General features: G+C 50.7%; 1 protein-coding gene across 1 annotated transcript in view; it reads left to right on the top strand.

Annotated features, from left to right (window-relative positions):
- Positions 1-22,101, top strand: part of neurl4 (neuralized E3 ubiquitin protein ligase 4) — a 104,280-nt gene that overhangs the window by 36,880 nt on the left and 45,299 nt on the right. Inside the window, exons 14-16 of the mRNA XM_038786709.1 lie at positions 2,151-2,249; positions 6,089-6,232; positions 18,775-18,939. Coding sequence (XP_038642637.1) covers positions 2,151-2,249; positions 6,089-6,232; positions 18,775-18,939 — 408 coding nt within the window. The remainder of the gene's footprint in view (positions 1-2,150; positions 2,250-6,088; positions 6,233-18,774; positions 18,940-22,101) is intronic.

Below are 22,101 nucleotides of genomic sequence, written 5' to 3'. Positions count from 1 at the left end.
GTGGATCATTGCCACCTGGGGGTTTCCTGGGTCCGCTGGTCGCTGGGAGGCCGGAACCGCTTTTTGCGCCAACGCCAAGCTCACCATATTTGAACCGAGTCTGAGATTCAGGGAAAATGTGGTGGCAATGGTTCCGTGCCGCGTCGACCTACCGGTCCCAGCTCCCGGGCCTGGGTGGCGATCGGAGCGCTCAGGAGCTTTTGAGTCGGGGAGATGTGGACCGAAGTTTCCAGACTTTCCTCCTCATCAGCTCTCCTTCCAATGCAAAATAAACTTGTGCAGAAGTCAGTCGAGGGAAGGTTCTGAATCGAGCCCAGTTACAATGATCCCTCCATCTCCTACTGAGCTCACATACAAACGTACTACTCTGCTGTGGGTACGGGTGCCAAGCAGTCACGTAGCACTGAGGGATAGAAGCAGGCCACCCGGCCCTTCCAGCCTTCTCCATTCGTTAACATACTGGCCGATACGCTTGTATCTCAACCCCACTTTTCCTGGCTGTTCCCCACGACCCTTGGCTCCTGCATACCGTAGCCTCGAATGAAGTCAGTGACCCAGAATCCACTGCTCTCTCGGGGAGCGAATTCCTCAGCCGACCGACCGTGTGAGAGAAGAAATTCCGTCCTCAACGCGTGAGCCTCTTATTCTGAAACTGTCCCCTGGTTCAAGTCTGTCCCACGAGGGCAAATCTGCCCGATAAAGTTAATAAAATCACCTCTCGTTCTTCTAAACTCCAATGGGTACAGACCCAATCTACTCTAACGTTCCTCGTAAGATAAGCTCTACAACCTGGAAATGAGTCTCGTGGACGATCTCTGAACTGATTCGAACGCTGACAGAAGGTGACCAGAACAGTGCACCGTATTCCAGATGTGCTCTCAACAAGGCCCTAGACAGCAGCAGTGAAACATCTGTACATTTGTATTCAATTCCCCTTGTAATAAATGGCCCCGTTCCATTTGCCTTCCTCATCACTGGCTCTATCTGCAGACTAACTTCTAGTGATCCATGAACCAGGGCACCCAGACTGGGCTAGGGTCTGGCAGGTGGAGGTCAATCTCGGTAAATGTGAGGTCATCCCTTTTGTTCGGAATAACAGCAAAATGGACTATTATTTAAACGGTAATTAATTGCAACACGCTGCTGTGCAGAGGGACCTGGGTGTCCTTGTGCATGAATCGCAAAAAGTTGGTTTGCAGGTGCAGCAGGTAATTAAGAAGGCGAGTCCCGGCCATGGGTCACTGTCCATGTGGAGTTTGCACATTCTCCCCGTGTCTGCGTGGGTTTCACCCCCACAACCCAAAAAATGTGCTGGGTAGGTGGATTGAACATGCTAAATTGCCCCTTAAATGGAAAAACTAATTGGGGATTCTAAATTTAAAAAAAAAAAAAAAAAATTAAGAAGGCGAGTGGAGTTTTGTCCGTCATTACTAGAGGGTGGGAGTTTAGAAAGGGGAGGTTATGTTGCAGCTGGATAGGGTGCTGGTGAGGCCACGCCTGGAGTACTGTGCACAGTTTTGGTCTCCTTATTTGAGAAAGGATATACTTGCGCTGGAGGGGGTGCAGAGGAGATTCACTACGTTGATTCTGGAGTCGAGAGGATTGGCTTATGAGGAGAGGTTGAGTAGACTGGGACTGTACTCATTAGAATTTAGAAGAATATGGGGGGATCTGATAGAAACATAAAATTATGAAGGGAATAGATAGGATAGATGCGGGCAGGTTGTTTCCACTGGTGGGTGAAAGCAGAACCAGGGGGCATAGCCTCAAAATAAGAAGATTTAGGACCGAGTTGAGGAGGAACTTCTTCACCCAAAGGGTTGGGAATCTATGGAATTCCTTGCCCAGTGAGGCAGTTGAGGCTCCTTCATTAAATGTTTTTAAGGCAAAGACAGATGGATTGTTCAACAGTAAAGGAATTAAGGGTTATGGTGAGCGGGTGGGTAAGTGGAGCTGAGTCCACAAAAAGACCAGCCCTGATCTTATTGAATGGCGGAGCAGGCTCGTGGGGGCTGAATGGCCCACTCCTGCTCCGGGTTTTTACGTCCGAGACTACCCTGTGTGTGTCTCGGGATGCGCTGTCACGTCTCGGTGCCGCGTGGCTCGGACCGAGATTGCCACGGTGCCCACTCTGTGCCTCTTTGCTGCAGGTCGGTAACCGGGTAGGGGTCAAGCGTGCCTCCGATGACACCATGCACATTCTAGTGGACGGAGAGGACATGGGCGTGGCGGCGGCGGGCATCGCCAAGGTAAGTGACCGCCAGTTTGCCGGGTACGGCTGGGAGCTCCGTGTGGGCAGACACCCGGCTCGTCCACTTTGACCCCCGAGAAAGGTTGAGCGGAAACGGTTTTGAGCTGAAACGGTTGGGTCGATTGGGAGAAACCATTTCCTCTGGTGGGGGAGGGGGCAGAAGCTTCAAATTTGAGCCAGGCCGATCGGGGTGATGTCAAGAAGCGTTTCTGGGGCAGCACGGTGGCGCAGTGGGTTAGACCTGCTGCCTCACGGCGCCGAGGGTCCCAGGTTCGATCCCGGCCCTGGGTCACTGTCCGTGTGGAGTTTGCACATTCTCCCCGTGTCTGCGCGGGTTTCACCCCCACAACCCAAAGATGTGCAGAGTAGGTGGATTGGCCACGCTAAATTGCCCCTTAATTGGAAAAAATAATTGGGTGCTCTAAATTTATTTTTTAAAAAAGAAAAAAAAAGAAGCGTTTCTGACCCAAAAGGGCAGCGGAAATCTCTCCCTGCAAAATCGCTGAGCCTCATGTGGGAGGACAATTGAACATTTGAAAGCTGGCATTGCTGGACTTCTCACAGAAGCCCTCCAGTGCAGAAGGAGGCCATTCAGCCCATCGGGCCTGCATCGACCCTCCCCGTAAGAGCACCCCAGCCAGGCCCCCTCCGATCTCTGTGACCCCACCTAATCTTTGGACACTGAGGGAAAATTGATCACGGCCAATCCACCTAACCTGCACGTCTTTCGGGACTTGTGGGAGGAAACCGGAGCCCCCGGAGGAAACCCACGCACACACGGGGAGAACGCGCAGACCCCGCACAGACAGTGACCCAAGCCGGGAATCGAACCCGGGACCCTGGAGCTTTGGGGCTGCAGTGCTAACCACTGTGCTGCCTGTCTTCATGGGATCCCTACTGACAGTGCAGAAGGAGGCCATTCAGCCCATCAAGTCTGCACCGACCATCTGAAAGAGCACCCTATCTAGGCTCACTCACTCATCCTATCCCCGCAACCCCACCCATCTGGCACATCTTCGGGCACTGAGGGGAAATTTAGCACGGCCAATCCACCTAACCGGCACGTCTTTGGACTGTTGAATACGGGGAGGTTACAAAGCCAGTGTGGGTAGATTGTGTGTGTGGCCATCTCCTGCTCCCATATTCCTCAGCGGCTCTAGCTAACTCGAGGAAGCTTGCTGGTCTCCTGCACCATTGATATTGAGCGGCTGCGGCAGTAACGGTATTGGGTCGCGGTGTTCAGGTTTGCCGGTCAAGCCGGTCAGTACCTTTGGTCATTGGCTGGGTTTGTAGATTGGCACAAGGAAAGGTGACCAATGTTGTTCAGCGCCAGCCCATTCCTGGTTTCTTGCACTGCCTGGTATTCCTGTAAAATTGCCCAACAAGCTGCCCCCTACCAAAGCATTGCTACAAAGGGCAGTACAGCACAGGAACAGGCCCTTCGGCCCTCCAAGCCCGTGCCGACCATGCTGCCCGTCTGACCTAAAACCTTCTACACTTCCTAGCTCCGTATCCCTCTATTCCCCATTCTATTCATGTATTTGTCAAGATGCCCCTTAAACGTCACTATCGTCCCTGCTTCCACCCCCTCCTCCGGCAGCGAGTTCCAGGCACCCACTACCCTCTGTCTAAAAAACTTGCCTCGTACATCTCTAAACCTTACCCCTCACATCTTAACCCTATGCCCCCTAGTAGTTGACCCCTCTACCCTGGGGAAAAGCCTCTGACGATCCACTCTGTCTCTGCCCCTCATAATTTTGTAGACCTCTATCAGGTCGCCCCTCAACCTCCATCGTTCCAGTGAGAACAAACCGAGTTTATCCAACCTCTCCTCGTAGCTAATGCCCTCCATACCAGGCAACATCCTGGTAAATCTCTTCTGCGCCCTCTCTAAAGCCTCCACATCCTTCTGGTAGTGTGGCGACCAGAATTGAACACTATACGCCAAGTGTGGCCTAACTAAGGTTCTAAACATCTGCAACATGACTTGCCAATTTTTATGCTCAATGCCCCGGCCAATGAAGGCAAGCATGCCGTATGCCTTCTTGACTACCTTCTCCAACTGTGTTGCCCCTTTCAGTGACCTGTGGACCTGTACACCTAGATCTCTCTGACTTTCAATACTCTTCAGGGTTCTACCATTCACTGTATATTCCCTACCTTCCAAAATGCATTACCTCACATTTGTCCGGATTAAACTCCATCTGCCATCTCTCCGCCCAAGTCTCCAAACGATGTAAATCCTGCTGTATCCTCTGACAGTCCTCATCGCTATCCGCAATTCCACCAACCTTTGTGTCGTCTGCAAACTTACTGAACAAACCAGTTACATTTTCCTACGTCTAGGAATTCGAAGTCTGGCATCTTGGCTGCCGTCAGCATGATCCACATCCTGAGCAGGAATTGACAAAAAGAGCATTGACTGTTCGTAGTTATCATCGAATTTGCAGTGCAGAAGGAGGCCATTCGGCCCATCGAGTCTGCACCGGCCCTTAGAAAGAGAACCCTCCCCAAGCCCACACCTCCACCCTATCCCCATAACCCAGTAAGTGGACGCGAAGGAGCAATTTATCACGGCCAATCCACCTAACATGCACGTCTTTGGACCGTGGGAGGAAACCGGAGCACCCGGAGGAAACCCACTCGGACACGGGGAGGATGTGCAGATTCCGCACAGACAGTGACCCAAGCCGGGAACCGAACCTGGGACCCTGGATCTGTGAAGCAACCGTGCTAACCACTGTGCTACCGTGACATCCGCTAATTGTAGATAATCAAACCATTCCATAATACTGGTTAAGCCATGTTAACCTCCACATTCTCCCCACTCCCTGGGTAAAGTTTCCCATGAATTCCCCATTGGATCTCTCCGTGTCCATCCTGTACTGGCGGAATCTGCATTTTGCCTCTCCGACAGATGGAAACATCATCACAGGCTCGCCCATCGAACCCTTAATCAGGATCAGCCTCTCAACTGCTACTTTCTAGAATAACGAAGCGCGATTGTTCACACATGAGGAGAGGACAGTCCCCAGTGTTGTGGAGAGTTTTGAGACCCATTTTGTGAAAGAAATCTGTCCAATTTGTAATGGAATATCTGCTTCCATTATCTTCCATAGGTTCCGCAGATTGACCATTCACTCAGTGAAGTATTTGCAGATTGGTAGGTTTCTAATTAATGTTTTCTTTCGAATCGAAATGCATCACAAGAAGGTATTCCTTCTCCCCGTGTCTGCGTGGGTTTCCTCCGGGTGCTCCAGTTTCCTCCCACAGTCCAAAGATAATCTTTATTGTCACATTAACACTGCAATGAAGTTACGGTGAAAATCCCCTCGTCGCCACATTCCAGCACCTGTTCGGGTACACAGAGGGAGAATTCAGAATGTCCAATTCACCTAACAAGCACGTCTTTCGGGACTTGTGGGAGGAAACCGGAGCGTCCGGAGGAAACCCACGCAGACACGGGGAGAACGCGCAGACTCCGCACAGACAGTGACCCAAGCCCCGGGAATCAAACCTGCAGCTGTGAAGCAACAGTGCTAACCACTGCGCCGCCGTGCTGCCCAATGTGCAGATTAGGTGGATTGGCCGCACTACATTGCCCTCGGTGTCCAAAAAAAAAATGGTAAGGTGGGGTTACGGGGATAGGGTCGAGTGCTCTTTCCAAGGTGGGTACTGAAAGGAAAACTGAGATGAGCACACGAGGGAGGAAGCAAGAGGAGAAAATGTTGGTAGAACAAGGTGAAATAAGGGATCTGTCTCCGTCGGACCTCGGCTTTGAATGTTACTTTTGCTGCGTTATTTATTTTCTCTCTCTCTCTATTCCCGTGTCTCCAGAACGTTTTTGCGGTTGTCGACCTGTATGGTAAGGTGGTGTCGGTGTCCATCGTCAGTTCCAGCGCGTTGGAGGAGCCGGAGTGCACCAAACTGCCCTCCATGTCATCGGACAACTGCAGTGAGGAGGAGGAGGAGCTGAGCCCTGTAAGGAAAGGCCGCGTTCCCTTTTCCTTTATCCCCCCCCCCCCCCAACCCTCCCTTCTGCTGACCCTCACTGGGGCAGTCTGCGCAGCCCCCCCCCCCCCCCCGCTCGCCTTCCGGGACAGTTGGCGGGGTATTGGCCCAGGGAGAGCGTCACCTCGTGGCTCCGTCCTGCCCAGGCCTGACAGCCATGCAACGCCTCTCTGACGGGAAGTTCTCCGGATAACAATCGGGATCAGGGAATCTGGCTCACTTTCTACCCTCGGGAGCCCAGGAACACTGAAATCTATGGGGCCGGCCCCCTCCTCCCTCGGCAATAATCGTCTAATTGAGCAGTAACGGGGATCGGGCCAACTTGCACGTTTCTGTTTGAAATGAAATGAAAATGAAAATGGCTGATTGTCACGAGTAGGCTTCAATGAAGTTACTGTGAAAAGCCCCTAGTCGCCACATTCCGGTGCCTGTTCGGGGAGGCTGGTACGGGAATTTGACACTGCTATGGATTTGACATCCATTGGGCGATTGCCGTGATTGACAACTCAATTCTTTCAACGCAAAAAAGGGCAGGTTAATAGGGTGGGGGTGAAAAAGGCATGTGGGACACTGGCCTTTATCAATCCAGGCACAGATTACAAAAGCAGGGAGGCCACGTTGGGAGTTGTACAGAACTTTGGTGAGGCCACAGCTGGAGCACTGGGTGCAGTTCTGGCCGCCACATTATAGGAAGGATGTGATTGCGCTGGAGGGGGTGCAGAGGGGATTCACCAGGATGCTGCCTGGGATGGAACGTTTCAGTTATGGAGAGAGGTTGGATGGGCTTGGGTTGTTTTCTCTGGAGCAGAGACTGAGGGGGCGACCTGATCGAGGTGGAGAAGGTTATGAGGGGCACGGACAGGGTGGGTAGGGAGCAGCTGTTCCCCTGAGTTGAAGGGTCAATCACGAGGGGGTCACAAGTCAAGGTGAGGGGCGGGAGGATTAGGGGGGATTTGAGGAAAAGCCTTTTTCCCCAGAGGGGGGGGTGAGGGTCTGGAACGCACGGCCTGGGAGGGGGGTAGAGGCGGGGGGGGGGGGGGGTGAGGGTCTGGAACGCACGGCCTGGGAGGGGGGTAGAGGCAGGGGAGGGTCTGGAACGCACGGCCTGGGAGGGGGGTAGAGGGGGGGGGAGGGTCTGGAACGCACGGCCTAGGAGGGGGGGGTAGAGGCGGGGGAGGGTCTGGAACGCACGGCCTGGGAGGGGGGGGTGGGGGGGGTGAGGGTCTGGAACGCACGGCCTGGGAGGGGGGTAGAGGAGGGGGAGGGTCTGGAACGCACGGCCTGGGAGGGGGGTAGAGGGGGGGGGGGGGGGTGAGGGTCTGGAACGCACGGCCTGGGGGGGGGGTAGAGGCGGGGGAGGGTCTGGAACGCACGGCCTGGGAGGGGGGTAGAGGCGGGGGAGGGTCTGGAACGCACGGCCTGGGGGAGGGGGGGTAGAGGCGGGGGAGGGTCTGGAACGCACGGCCTGGGAGGGGGGTAGAGGGGGGGGGGGCGAGGGTCTGGAACGCACGGCCTGGGGGGGGGGTAGAGGCGGGGGAGGGTCTGGAACGCACGGCCTGGGAGGGGGGGGTAGAGGCGGGGGAGGGTCTGGAACGCACGGCCTGGGGGGGGGGCTAGAGGCGGGGGAGGGTCTGGAACGCACGGCCTGGGAGGGGGGTAGAGGCCGGCTGCCTCACATCCTTTACAAAGTACCTGGATGAGCACTTGGCAACGTCTGAACGTTTGAGGCTATGGGGCCAAGTGCTGGCCAATGGGATTAGGCCGGCAGGTCAGGGGGCTTTCATGCACGGTACAGATGGGCCGAAGGGACCCTTCTCTGTGCCAACTCTGATTCAGTGATTAATGTAACTTTCCCTATCTTGGAGGGACCTGAGAATGCCAGAACGTGCAGTCGGTAAATCAAACCATCTCCTCAAATCAACCGTCAGCGTATCTATCTTATTCTCTTCTCGTCTCTTTTCCTTTGGAAAAGAATCTGAGCTGGAAACATGTTTTTGTTTCATTCCTTGGCATCAGTCCGAAGGCTGACCCTCGACCCAGAATGGTGCATTGCCCCCCCTGGTGCCAGGGTCAGGGATGTCACAACGGCTGCAGGACATTGTGAAAGGGGGGGGGAGGGTGAACAGCCAGAGATTGCGGTCCATATCGGTACCAACCGCGTCGGTAAGGAGGGCTGAGGTCCCGAACGCGGAGCGCAGGAAATAAATTAAAAAGCAGGACGTTCCAGGGATAAGTATACCCCGCAGGGCAAGAGTTATAGCTGGGGGAAGGGCAATTATGATGCCATTAGACATGACTTAGGATGTGTAGGTTGGAGAAGTAGGCTGCAAGGGTTGGGCACACTGGATATGTGGAGCTTGTTCAAGGAACAGCTATTGCGTGTTCTTGATCAGTACGTACCAGTCAGGCAGGGAGGAAGGGGTAGAGCGAGGGAACCGTGGTTTACCAAAGAAGTGGAATCTCTTGTTAAGAGGAAAAAGGAGGCCTATGTGAAGATGAGGCGTGAAGTTTCAGTTGGGGCGCTTGATAGTTACAGGGAAGCGAGGAAGGATCTAAAGAGAGAGCTAAGACGAGCAAGGAGGGGACATGAGAAGTCTTTGGCAGGTAGGATCAAGGAAAACCCAAAAGCTTTCTATAGGTATGTCAGGAATAAAAGAATGACTAGGGTAAGGGTAGGGCCAGTCAAGGACAGTGGTGGGAAGTTGTGGGTGGAGGCTGAGGAGATAAGCGAGATACTAAATGAATACTTTTCGTCAGTATTCACTCAGGAAAAAGATAATGTTGTGGAGGAGAATGCTGAGACCCAGGCTATTAGAATAGATGGCATTGAGGTGGGTAGGGAAGGAGTGTTGGCAATTCTGGACAAGGTGAAAATAGATAAGTCCCCGGGGCCTGATGGGATTTATCCTAGGATTCTCTGGGAAGCCAGGGAAGAGATTGCTGAGCCTTTGGCTTTGATTTTTAGGTCATCATTGGCTACAGGAATAGTGCCAGAGGACTGGAGGATAGCAAATGAGGTCCCTTTGTTCAAGAAGGGGAGTAGAGATAACCCCGGTAACTATAGGCCGGTGAGCCTAACATCTGTGGTGGGTAAAGTCTTGGAGAGGATTATAAAAGATACGATTTATAATCATCTAGATAGGAATAATATGATTAGGAATAGTCAGCATGGTTTTGTGAAGGGTAGGTCATGCCTCACAAACCTTATCGAGTTCTTTGAGAAGGTGACTGAACAGGTAGACGAGGGTAGAGCAGTTGATGTAGTGTATATGGATTTCAGTAAAGCGTTTGATAAGGTTCCCCACGGTCGGCTATTGCAGAAAATACGGAGGCTGGGGATTGAGGGTGATTTAGAGATGTGGATCAGAAATTGGCTAGTTGAAAGAAGACAGAGAGTGGTGGTTGATGGGAAATGTTCAGAATGGAGTTCAGTTACGAGTGGCGTACCACAAGGATCTGTTCTGGGGCCGTTGCTGTTTGTCATTTTTATAAATGACCTAGAGGAGGGCGCAGAAGGATGGGTGAGTAAATTTGCAGACGACACTAAAGTCGGTGGAGTTGTAGACAGTGCGGAAGGATGTTGCAGGTTACAGAGGGACATAGATAAGCTGCAGAGCTGGGCTGAGAGGTGGCAAATGGAGTTTAATGTGGAGAAGTGTGAGTTGATTCACTTTGGAAAGAATAACAGGAATGCGGAATATTTGGCTAATGGTAAAATTCTTGGTAGAGTGGATGAGCAGAGGGATCTCGGTGTCCATGTACATAGATCCCTGAAAGTTGCCACCCAGGTTGATAGGGTTGTGAAGAAGGCCTATGGTGTGATGGCCTTTATTGGTAGAGGGATTGAGTTCCGGAGCCATGAGGTCATGTTGCAGTTGTACAAAACTCTAGTACGGCCACATTTGGAGTATTGCGTACAGTTCTGGTCGCCTCATTATAGGAAGGACGTGGAAGCTTTGGAACGGGTGCAGAGGAGATTTTCCAGGATGTTGCCTGGTATGGAGGGAAAATCTTATGAGGAAAGGCTGATGGACTTGAGGTTGTTTTCGTTAGAGAGAAGAAGGTTAAGAGGTGACTTAATAGAGGCATACAAAATGATCAGAGGGTTAGATAGGGTGAACAGTGAGAGCCTTCTCCGGCAGATGGAGGTGGCTAGCATGAGGGGACATAGCCTTAAATTGAGGGGTAATAGATATAGGACAGAGGTCAGAGGTAGGTTTTTTACGCAAAGAGTGGTGAGGCCGTGGAATGCCCTACCTGCAACAGTAGTGAACTCGCCAACATTGAGGGCATTTAAAAGTTTATTGGATAAGCATATGGATGATAAGGGCATAGTGTAGGTTAGATGGCCTTTAGTTTTTTTCCATGTCGGTGCAACATCGAGGGCCGAAGGGCCTGTACTGCGCTGTATCGTTCTATGTTCTATGTCCCAAGGTGGGAATCTCGGGATGACTCCCAGCGTCGCGTGCCAGCGGGATCAGGAATAGGAGAATAGCCCAGATGAGTGTGTGGCTGGAGAGGTGGTGTGGGGGGGGGGGGGGGGGGGGGGGGGGGGTTTAGATTCATGGGGCATCGGGACCGACTCTGGGGAAGTTGGGACCTGTACAGACTGGACCGGTTACACCCAGCGGGAGCAATATCCTCGCAGTTGGTCGTGCTGTTGAGGAGGGTTTAAACTGGAGGGGGCGGCAACGTGAGCAGGGAGTCGAGAGAGGAAAAGAAAGATGGAAATAGAAGACAGAAAAGTAATAGGTAAAGGGGGAAAGCAGGGGAAGCGACGGTTAGCGGCAATTATGCCCAAGGTTTTTAAAAAAAAACATGCGCAACAATGTTAAAGAGACAAGTCTGATGGCGCTGTGTCTGAATGCATGCAACATTCACAATGCAAATTGATAAACACGGGTACGATATTGTAATTACAGAGACACGGCGGCAGGGTTACCAAGGCTGGGAACTGAATATCCGAGGGGGATTCGATATTTAGGAAGGACAGGCAAAATGGGAAGAGGTGATAGACTGGGAAATGTTGACGTGCAGAGGGACCTGGGTACACCAGTCACTGAAAGCAAGCATGCAGGTACAGCAAGCAGTTAGTGAGGCAAATGGTACGTTGGGCCTTGATTGCAAGGGGGGCTTGAGCACTGGAGGCAGGAAGTCTTAGTGCAGCTGTTCAGGGCGTTGGTGAGACTACATTGTGTGCGGGCGTGGTCCTTATTGTTATGGGCCAGGGTTTAGAGAACCCCAAAGTGTATCATGGAGTTCACCTGACCCACAACTTTTACTGGATTGTGGTTTGGGGAGCACACGGCCCACTCTACAGGTGTACAGCAGAAATGGAAAAGTATTTTTTAAAGCAAAACAATGTTTATTCTATGAACTCAAATTAACCTTTTTCAAACATGAAGTGACCATTTTAGCAACCATTAATTCAAATACAACCCCCCAAAGACTACAACACTAAGTAACCCTTTAAGCTTTCCTTTTAACATCCATAAGACTTAAAAAAGAACTTTTAACAGAAGCACATCAGGTTAAAGTCACTACTGAGAGCAGTTATTAGTTTTAAATGACCAGAGGATCGGTTTAGGTTACAGGGAGAGACTAATACACCTTCTGGCTGTGACTGCAGCTACCCAGCTCTGAAAACTAAACTAAAACACACCCTGCAGCAAACAGCCTAAAACGAAAATAAAAAGCTGGCAGACAGCCCAGCTCCACCCACTCTCTGACATCACTGCAGTAATAAACACCTATTTCTTAAAGGTACTCTCACATGACACCTCCCCACAAGAAAAAAAAATAAACCATCAACTTCAAGATGGTTTCAGTTTTCACCTTTTCACTATCCTTTAAGAAATGCACACAGTAAATATACTTTTTTGTTAAAAAAAAACAACACGCAAACTGGTACAACAATATAGACCATTTTTGTTCTTCGCCCTCCAACTAGAATCCCTCTCGATTGACAGTCTCTTTGAACATGAAGGTCTCTGCACAATCCGTCCATTTCTCTACGCCTCGGCATTTCTCATTAAAGTCTTTAGTTCAATCTGATCACAGAATCCCTTGTAATTCTACAACACAGGAGCATTGGTTATCACAGCTTTCAGGCCGTCAAATACCTGTTGAAAGTCCGTTGTCCACTGAAATATTTGATGCTTCTTTAGCAAGTCCATCAGTGGAGCAACCACGCTACAAAACTTTGTACAAATGTTCGATCAAATCCATTCATGCCAAGAACTCGCATTATTTCCCTTTGTTTCGAGGGTATTGGAAACTCCTCAATAACTGTTGGTTTCACATCCCTTGGGACCATTCGACCCTGTCTGACTGTATGGCCAAGGAAAGTGACTTGGGCTTTTCCAAATTCTCTTATGGCTAGGTTTATCACCGAACCCACCTCCTGAAGTCGATCGAATACCTCCAATCAGATGTTTCAAATATTCTTTCCATGTCTGGCTGAAAATGACCAGATCGTCGATGTATATCGCACAATTGGGTAATCCTGAAACAACTTTGTTAGTTAACCGTTGAAATGTGGCTGGGGTGTTTTTCATGCCAAATGGCATAACTTTGAATTGGTATATACCATCTGGTTTCACAAAAGCTGAGATCTCCTCTGCCCTTTCGGATAAAGGTACCTGCCAGTAACCTTTAAGTAAATCCAGTTTGGAAATAAAAGCTGATTGTCCCATTTTCTCAATGCAATCCTCCAAATGTGGGATAGGATAACAGCTCGTTCTTGAACTACATTAACCTTTCTATAGTCCACATACAACCATTGGGTACCGTCTGGTTTAGGTACCATCACTGTGGGTGAGCTCCATTGGCTGAAACCTACTTCAATTATGCAATTTTTAAGCATACTCTCAATCTCTTGTTAACCTGTGCCACTTTTAAAGGGTTAAGTCTATATAAATGTTGTTTGATTGGAACACCATTTCCCACATCTACATCACGTATATTATAGAACATGGAAAAATACAGCACAGAACAGGCCGTTCAGCCCACGATGTGCCACGATGTTGTAACATATCCATTTTAGTACTTCCCAATATATCTCCACAAACTTGCCCATGTGATATCAATAACTCTTTCAGGTCTGTCCGTTTTTCCTCTGGAAGGTAACTCAACAATTTATTCCAATTTTTAAGAATATCCTCCTTTTCCAATTTAATTTGAGGGATGTCAAATTCACAGTCATCTGGATTTGGTTCGTCACTTTGAGTTAGAATCATTAAAACCTCCTTTTTCTCCTTCCCTTTCAATGCACCTTTTAAGCATATTCACATGACACTTGGTGAGTCTTCCTCCTATCTGGTGTTTGTACCACATAATTCACCTCACTTAATTTCCTTTCAATCGGATACAGTCCACAAAACCTAGCTTTTAAAGGTTCCCCTGCCACTGGTAACAACACTAAAACTTTATCCCCACTGGCAAAACTACGAATTTTGGATTTCTTGTCCACTACCCGTTTCATCACATTTTGTGCAACTTTTAAATGTTGTCCAGCCAATTCTCCTGCTCTATTTATTTGTTCCCTAAAATTTGACACTTAATCCAATAATGCAAGTTCTGATTTCTCACTCACCAATTTTTCCTTCATCAATTTAAGTGGTCCTCTTACCTCATGATCAAAAATTAGTTCAAAAGAACTGAATTTGGTTGACTCATTAGGTGCATCCCTAATTGCAAACAGTACGAATGGAATTCCTTTATCCCAATCCTCTGGATAATCTTGATAAGCCCTCAACATTGTCTTTCATGTCTGATGCCACCTTTCTAACGCTCCCTGCGATTCTGGATGATACGCAGTTGATTTAAATTGTTTTATTCCGAAGCTATCCATAACTTCTTTGAATAACCTCGAGGTAAAATTTGATCCTTGATCCGATTGTATTTCTGTGGGTAGTCCATATCTAGTAAAGAATTGAAGTAACTCCTCCACAATCTTTTTAGCTGTAATATTACGTACTGGAATGGCCTCTGGAAACCTAGTAGACCCATCCATTATCGTCAAAAGGTATTGATTCCCCCTTTTTGTTTTAGGAAGCGGTCCTACGCAATCAATTAGGACCCTTGTAAAAGGTTCCTCAAATGCTTGAGCTTTCCCTATCACTTGACATGTGTGACAGGATTGACAAAATTTAACTACATCTTTATGTAGTCCAGGCCAATACACATGTTTCTGGATTTTAGCATGAGTTTTCCTTATTCCCAAATGACCTCCCACTGGTACCTCATGTGCAACTCGCAACACCTCCTTTCTATACCCTACCGGCAATACTACTTGATGAACTTCTGCCCACTTTTCATCCACCTGCATATGTACAGGTCTCCATTTTCTCATCAAGACATCACTTTTATGGAAATAACACTCTGGTATACACTCAGATTCCTCTTCCGTGTATGCTTTCTGATATATCCGTTTTATTTCTCCATCTTTCTGTTGTAACTCCGCCAGTTTTCCTGAATTAAAAATAGCCGCCTCATCCTCCACCTGTTCTTGTTCTTTTTCAACCATCTGATCAAAAATAGTTTCTGATAATGGCACTTCAACTTCATCTTCACTCTTTGATTTAGCCTCTTGTCTTAACATGTGACTTTGCGACCGGGTTACTACACAATCCGGAAAAATCCCAGGATATTCGTCCGTCAACACTTCTTGATTTTCCACTGGCTTATCAACACGGTAGGCATCACTCCCACCTGCGATCCAGCTATATCATTGCCCAAGATAAACTGTATTCCTGGACAAGATAGTTTCTCTATTACTCCTACGAACTCTTCACTGGACTTTCCAACCTTACCTTATATAATGGAACACTACTGTTCTCACCCTGAATTCCACATATTACCACCTTTTCTGGCAACATTCTTCCCAAACTACATAACTCCTCACCTCTTACCATTAAGGATTGACTAGTTCCCGTATCTCTTAAAATTGTGACTACTTTCCCTGCTCCTCCTGATACACGAGTAAACTTTACCCACACAAGTAAACTATTTAAAGAGATCTGGCACCTTCTTATCAATCACCTCTTGATCAGGCTGTACAATCTTTTGCACCTCTTTCGCTTCACTTGGGCTTTCCTTTACCACTTTAACAAACCGCACTGTCTTATCCTGTTTTACCACATCAGCCTTCCCAGTGCTTTTCTTCAACCACCAACACTGTGACCTTACATGGCCTAGTTTATTACAATGAAAACATTTGAAACTTTTCTTTTCCCCCCTCCTGGATTTCCTTTTTAATCTGAGGTACACTCTCCTTATTATCTCCCATCAGATCACCTTTACCTTTCCCACTTGAGTATTTCTCATGTCCCCAGTTTCTATCCCTCACCGGCTGAAACTGATGTCGGAAACCCATCTTTGATTTATGAACTCATTCATAATCACCTGCCATTTCTGCTGCTAATCTCACAGTTTTAACCCTCTGCTCTTCCACATGAGTTCTCACTACATCAGGAATTGAACTTTTAAACTCCTCCAAAAGTATAATTTCTCTGAGAGCTTCATACGTTTGGTCTATTTTCAAAGCCCTTATCCACTTATCAAAATTACTCTATTTGATCCTTTCAAACTCTATGTATGTTTGACCAGGTTCTTTCCTTAAATTTCTAAACCTTTGTCTGTGGGCCTCAGGCGCCAGTTCATAAGCACCTAAGATGGATTTTTCACCTCCTCATATGACTCAGATACCTCCTCTAATAGTGATGCAAACACTTCACTAGCCCTACCTAGCAGCTTTGTTTGAATCAGTAATATCAACATGTCCCGTAGCCAATTCATTTGTTTAGCTACCTTCTCAAATGAAATAAAAAACCGGGAGCCCCGTTAACCAAGAACCCCTTTAACCGGGAGCCCCTTTAATTGGGAGCCCCTTTAATCGGGAGCCCCTTTAACCGGGAGCCCCTTTAACCGGGAGCCCCTTTAACCGGGAGCCCCTTTAACCGGGAGCCCCTTTAACCGGGAGCCCCATAACCGGGAGCCCCTTTAACCGGGAGCCCCTTTAACCGGGAGCCCCATTAACCGGGAGCCCCTTTAACCGGGAGCCCCTTTAACCGGGAGCCCCTTTAACCGGGAGCCCCTTTAACCGGGAACCCCTTTAACCGGGAACCCCTTTAACCGGGAGCCCCTTTAACCGGGAGCCCCATAACCGGGGGCCCCTTTAACCGGGAGCCCCTTTAACCGGGAGCCCCTTTAACCGGGAGCCCCTTTAACCAGGAGCCCCTCCTTCCCATCAAACCTTGGCAATGCTTCGACATATTTAAATAGATCGCCACCAAGCATTCGACTTTGACGCTCTTTCTCACTATCCCCCATCACTATCAACCAACTGTACATTTCCCTTTACATCTGCCAATTTTAACTGACTGTCATGTTTAATGGCCATTTTCTGAATTTCAAACTCTCTCTCTTTATCTTTCTCCCTGATCTGTCTCTGCCTTTCTCTTTCCTTTTCCTCTCTCTCTCTTTTTCCTCACTGAATATGTTGAAAAGGAAATAGGTTTCTAAGACTCTGAAGGAGCCATGGTGAATGGGGAGAGAGCGGGAGTGTGGTGTTGACCAACTCGAGGACCTGACTGGCCGAATCCCAATTTTCCTGGGGTTTCCAGGCTCCAGGAGCTGGTTAACTACTGGTTCATCTTGCTGCGGTTTGTCAGATAGTGTTGTGTACAAAACGTCAGCCTTATTTATTACTGTCACTGCACTGAAAAACTCCACCAAGTGTGCCATGGTGCGATAGGAAGGCGGATCTTTGCCTCATTTAGAAGTTGGCAGATATTTTGGAGGAGTTTCAATACGTGCCAGATCCCATTGAGTTTGAAGTTTCTTCTGTCTTGGACCTCATTCTGGACAGGACGACCCACAGTAAACATTTATCCCCAACACATTTACCTCTGTATCTAACCCCGTGCTGTACCTGTCCTGGGAGGTACAGTGTAGAGGGAGCTTTACTCTATCTCACCCCGTTCTGCACCTGTCCTGGGAGTGTTTGATGGGGACAGTGTAGAGGGAGCTATACTCTGTATCTAACCCCGTGCTGTACCTGTCCTGGGAGTGTTTGATGGGGACAGTGTAGAGGGAGCTATACTCTGTATCTAACCCCGTGCTGTACCTGTCCTGGGAGTGTTTGATAGGGACAGTGTAGAGGGAGCTTTACTCTGTATCTAACCCCGTGCTGTACCTGTCCTGGGAGTGTTTGATGGGGACAGTGTAGAGGGAGCTTTACTCTGTATCTAACCCCGTGCTGTACCTGTCCTGGGAGTGTTTGATGGGGACAGTGTAGAGGGAGCTATACTCTGTATCTAACCCCGTGCTGTACCTGTCCTGGGAGTGTTTGATGGGGACAGTGTAGAGGGAGATTTACTCTGTATCTAACCCCGTGCTGTACCTGTCCTGGGAGTGTTTGATGGGGACAGTATAGAGGGGGCTTTACTCTGTATCTACCCCCGTGCTGTACCTGTCCTGGGAGTGTTTGATGGGGACAGTATAGAGGGGGCTTTACTCTGTATCTACCCCCGTGCTGTACCTGTCCTGGGAGTGTTTGATGGGGACAGTGTAGAGGGAGCTTTACTCTGTATCTAACCCCGTGCTGTACCTGTCCTGGGAGTGTTTGATGGGGACAGTGTAGAGGGAGCTTTACTCTGTATCTAACCCCGTGCTGTACCTGTCCTGGGAGTGTTTGATTGGGACATCTCCACCTCTAGCTGAAGTTGGCACGTAACAATTGAAATAGAGTCAATATGACTGAGGCGGAGCTGATTTTCTGGGTTACATAGAACATAGAACGATACAGCGCAGTACAGGCCCTTCGGCCCACGATGTTGCACCGACATGGAAAAAAAAAACTAAAGGCCATCTAACCTACACTATGCCCTTATCATCCATATGCTTATCCAATAAATTTTTAAATGCCCTCAATGTTGGCGAGTTCACTACTGTTGCAGGTAGGGCATTCCACGGCCTCACCACTCTTTGCGTAAAAAACCCACCTCTGACCTCTGTCCTATATCTATTACCCCTCAATTTAAGGCTATGTCCCCTCGTGCTAGCCACCTCCATCCGCGGGAGAAGGCTCTCGCTGTCCACCCTATCTAACCCTCTGATCATTTTGTATGCCTCTATTAAGTCACCTCTTAACCTTCTTCTCTCTAACGAAAACAACCTCAAGTCCATCAGCCTTTCCTCATAAGATTTTCCCTCCATACCAGGCAACATCCTGGTAAATCTCCTCTGCACCCGTTCCAAAGCTTCCACGTCCTTCCTATAATGAGGCGACCAGAACTGTACGCAATACTCCAAATGCGGCCGTACCAGAGTTTGGTACAGCTGCATCATGACCTCATGGCTCCGGAACTCAATCCCTCTACCAATAAAGGCCAACACACCATAGGCCTTCTTCACAACCCTGAGGTTGTGGGAGAGGGTCTCGGATGTGGGTATAGTTGAGCCTGAAGAGCTTTGTGCCCTTTGTTAACCAAATGCTGCTTTTCTTTCAGTGTGAGAACGAAGGGGCAGTCTTCAGGGCCACCGTAGAGTTCATGGAGAACCATGGCAGGAATATCCTGTTGTCCAGCAACGGCCACACTGCCAGCCGGGTGGCTAGCTACAACCAAGGTGTGGTGGCATCTGCCCATCCACTGCCCCGGCAACTGCTCTTTCAGGTAACAAGGGTGGCGGGGCTGGGCGTGGGGACCTGCTGGGCGGCGGAGCTGGGCGTGGGGAACTGCTGGGCGGCGGAGCTGGGCGTGGGGACCTGCTGGGCGGCGGAGCTGGGCGTGGGGACCTGCTGGGCGGCGGAGCTGGGCGTGGGGACCTGCTGGGCGGCGGAGCTGGGCGTGGGGACCTGCTGGGCGGCGGAGCCGGGCGTGGGGACGGGCTGGGCGGCGCAGCTGGGCGTGGGGATGGGCTGGGCGGCGGAGCCGGGCGTGGGGACGGGCTGGGCGGCGGAGCCGGGCGTGGGGACGGGCTGGGCGGCGGAGCTGGGCGTGGGGATGGGCTGGGCGGCGGAGCCGGGGGTGGGGACGGGCTGGGCGTGGGGACCTGCTGGGCGGCGGAGCCGGGGGTGCGGTGCTGGTGTAAGAAACCTGTTAAATCCTTGTCTAGTTGGTGCGTTTTCTGTTTCTCATGCCTGTCCTGCATCACATTCCAGCCTTTTGGTTTTGAGCTGAACCCCCCCCCCCAGTCCCCGCTGCAAGCTGCTATGTGGACTGAGACTGATTCGGCAGATCCCTTGGATTCAGAATGCTCTGCGGCATTGCCTGCCATGTTGTTTTGATGGAGTCGGCGACCAGCCAATCGCCTCTTCTGGAATTCTGGACCTTTTTTGTATTTTCACTGGTGATTGGTCAGAATGTTCTGGCGAATACGGGCAAGCTCTTAATCTGGTTCCCGCCAGGCCTGTGGAAATCGCTCCTGGTTAAAGGGGCTCCCGGTTAAAGGGGCTCCCGGTTAAAGGGGCTCCCGGTTAACGGGGCTCCCGGTTAAAGGGGCTCCCGGTTAAAGGGTCTCTCGGTTAAAGGGGCTCCCGGTTAAAGGGGCTCCCGGTCAAAGGGGCTCCCGGTTAACGGGGTTCCCGGTTAAAGGGTCTCTCGGTTAAAGGGGTTCCTGGTTAAAGGGTCTCTCGGTTAAAGGGGCTCCTGGTTAAAGGGGCTCCCGGTTAAAGGGGCTCCCGGTTAAAGGGTCTCTCGGTTAAAGGGGCTCCTGGTTAAAGGGTCTCTCGGTTAAAGGGTTCCCGGTTAAAGGGTTCCCGGTTAAAGGGTTCCCGGTTAAAGGGGCTCCCGGTTAAAGGGGCTCCCGGTTAAAGGGGCTCCCGGTTAAAGGGGCTCCCGGTTAAAGGGGTTCCCGGTTAAAGGGGTTCCCGGTTATGGGGCTCCCGGTTAAAGGGGCTCCCGGTTAAAGGGGCTCCCGGTTAAAGGGGCTCCCGGTTAAAGGGGCTCCCGGTTAAAGGGGCTCCCGGTTAAAGGGGCTCCCGGTTAAAGGGGCTCCCGGTTAAAGGGGCTCCCGGTTAAAGGGGCTCCCGGTTAAAGGGCTCCCGGTTAAAGGGGCTCCCGGTTAAAGGGGCTCCCGGTTAAAGGGGCTCCCGGTTAAAGGGGCTCCCGGTTAAAGGGGCTCCCGGTTAAAGGGGCTCCCGGTTAAAGGGGCTCCCGGTTAAAGGGGTTCCCGGTTATGGGGCTCCCGGTTAAAGGGGCTCCCGGTTAAAGGGGTTCCCGGTTAAAGGGGCTCCCGGTTAAAGGGGCTCCTGGTTAAAGGGGCTCCCGGTTAAAGGGGCTCCCGGTTAACGGGGCTCCCGGTTAACGGGGCTCCCGGTTAAAGGGGCTCCCGGTTAAAGGGGCTCCCGGTTAAAGGGGCTCCCGGTTAAAGGGTCTCTCGGTTAAAGGGTCTCTCGGTTAAAGGGGTTCCCGGTTAAAGGGGTTCCCGGTTAAAGGGGTTCCCGGTTAAAGGGGCTCCCGGTTAAAGGGGCTCCCGGTTAACGGGGCTCCCGGTTAACGGGGCTCCCGGTTAACGGGGCTCCCGGTTAAAGGGGCTCCCGGTTAACGGGGTTCCCGGTTAAAGGGGCTCCCGGTTAATGGGTCTCCCGGTTAAAGGGGCTCCCGGTTAAAGGGGCTCCCGGTTAAAGGGGTTCCCGGTTAAAGGGGTTCCCGGTTAAAGGGGTTCCCGGTTAAAGGGGCTCCCGGTTAATGGGGCTCCCGGTTAAAGGGGCTCCCGGTTAAAGGGGCTCCCGGTTAAAGGGGCTCCCGGTTAAAGGGGCTCCCGGTTAAAGGGGTTCCCGGTTAAAGGGGTTCCCGGTTAAAGGGGTTCCCGGTTAAAGGGGTTCCCGGTTAAAGGGGTTCCCGGTTAATGGGGCTCCCGGTTAAAGGGGCTCCCGGTTAAAGGGGCTCCCGGTTAAAGGGGCTCCCGGTTAAAGGGGCTCCCGGTTAAAGGGGCTCCCGGTTAAAGGGGCTCCCGGTTAAAGGGGCTCCCGGTTAAAGGGGCTCCCGGTTAAAGGGTCTCTCGGTTAAAGGGGTTCCTGGTTAAAGGGGCTCCCGGTTAACGGGGCTCCCGGTTAAAGGGGCTCCCGGTTAAAGGGTCTCTCGGTTAATGGGGTTCCCGGTTAAAGGGGCTCCCGGTTAACGGGGCTCCCGGTTAAAGGGGTTCCCGGTTAAAGGGTCTCTCGGTTAAAGGGGCTCCCGGTTAAAGGGGCTCCTGGTTAAAGGGGCTCCTGGTTAAAGGCCTGCAGTCAGGCCCTGTGAGAATGTCTGATCTCAGTCCGGGAGGGCTGGTGATGTAAAACACTTGCTATAACCTGACAAGTCCCCTCCAGTCGGCCTGTGAATGTTCCGCTCCTGGGTGAAAGGCTGGGGAACTGAAAAGGACTTCGACCTGTGACCTCCGCCTTCGGAGCGGAAGATGGGGTTGTTCAAAACCTCCGGTGAATAATTGTAATGTTGGCTCCAGTGGGGCTGAGTGTTAGACTGGCAGAGGTCCTACAACTGCAAGTGACTCTCTGGGGGGAATTCTACCGCTTCCATGTTCTGATTGAAGGCAACCTTTCGGGAAGGCAAACCAAGCGAGGAGTTCGACACTTGGCGTCTTTGTAATGCTGGACGGCAAAAACCAGCATCTCAGCAGTCAGGATCCTCAAATCTCTCATTCCTCTTAATCCCTATCATTTTTCAACCTTTCCTACCACCCCTTCACCCTGTGTGTGTTTGTGTGTCTGTCTGCGTGTGTGTCTGTCTGCGTGTGTGTCTGTCTGCGTGTGTGTCTGTCTGCGTGTGTGTCTGTCTGCGTGTGTGTCTGTCTGCGTGTGTGTCTGTCTGCGTGTGTGTCTGTCTGCGTGTGTG

This window comes from Scyliorhinus canicula, chromosome 29 (genome assembly GCF_902713615.1).
Source record: "Scyliorhinus canicula chromosome 29, sScyCan1.1, whole genome shotgun sequence".
Lineage (NCBI taxonomy): Eukaryota > Metazoa > Chordata > Chondrichthyes > Carcharhiniformes > Scyliorhinidae > Scyliorhinus > Scyliorhinus canicula.
The sequence above is the reverse complement of the archived record's forward strand: the minus strand, read 5'-3'. Positions and strand labels throughout refer to the sequence as shown.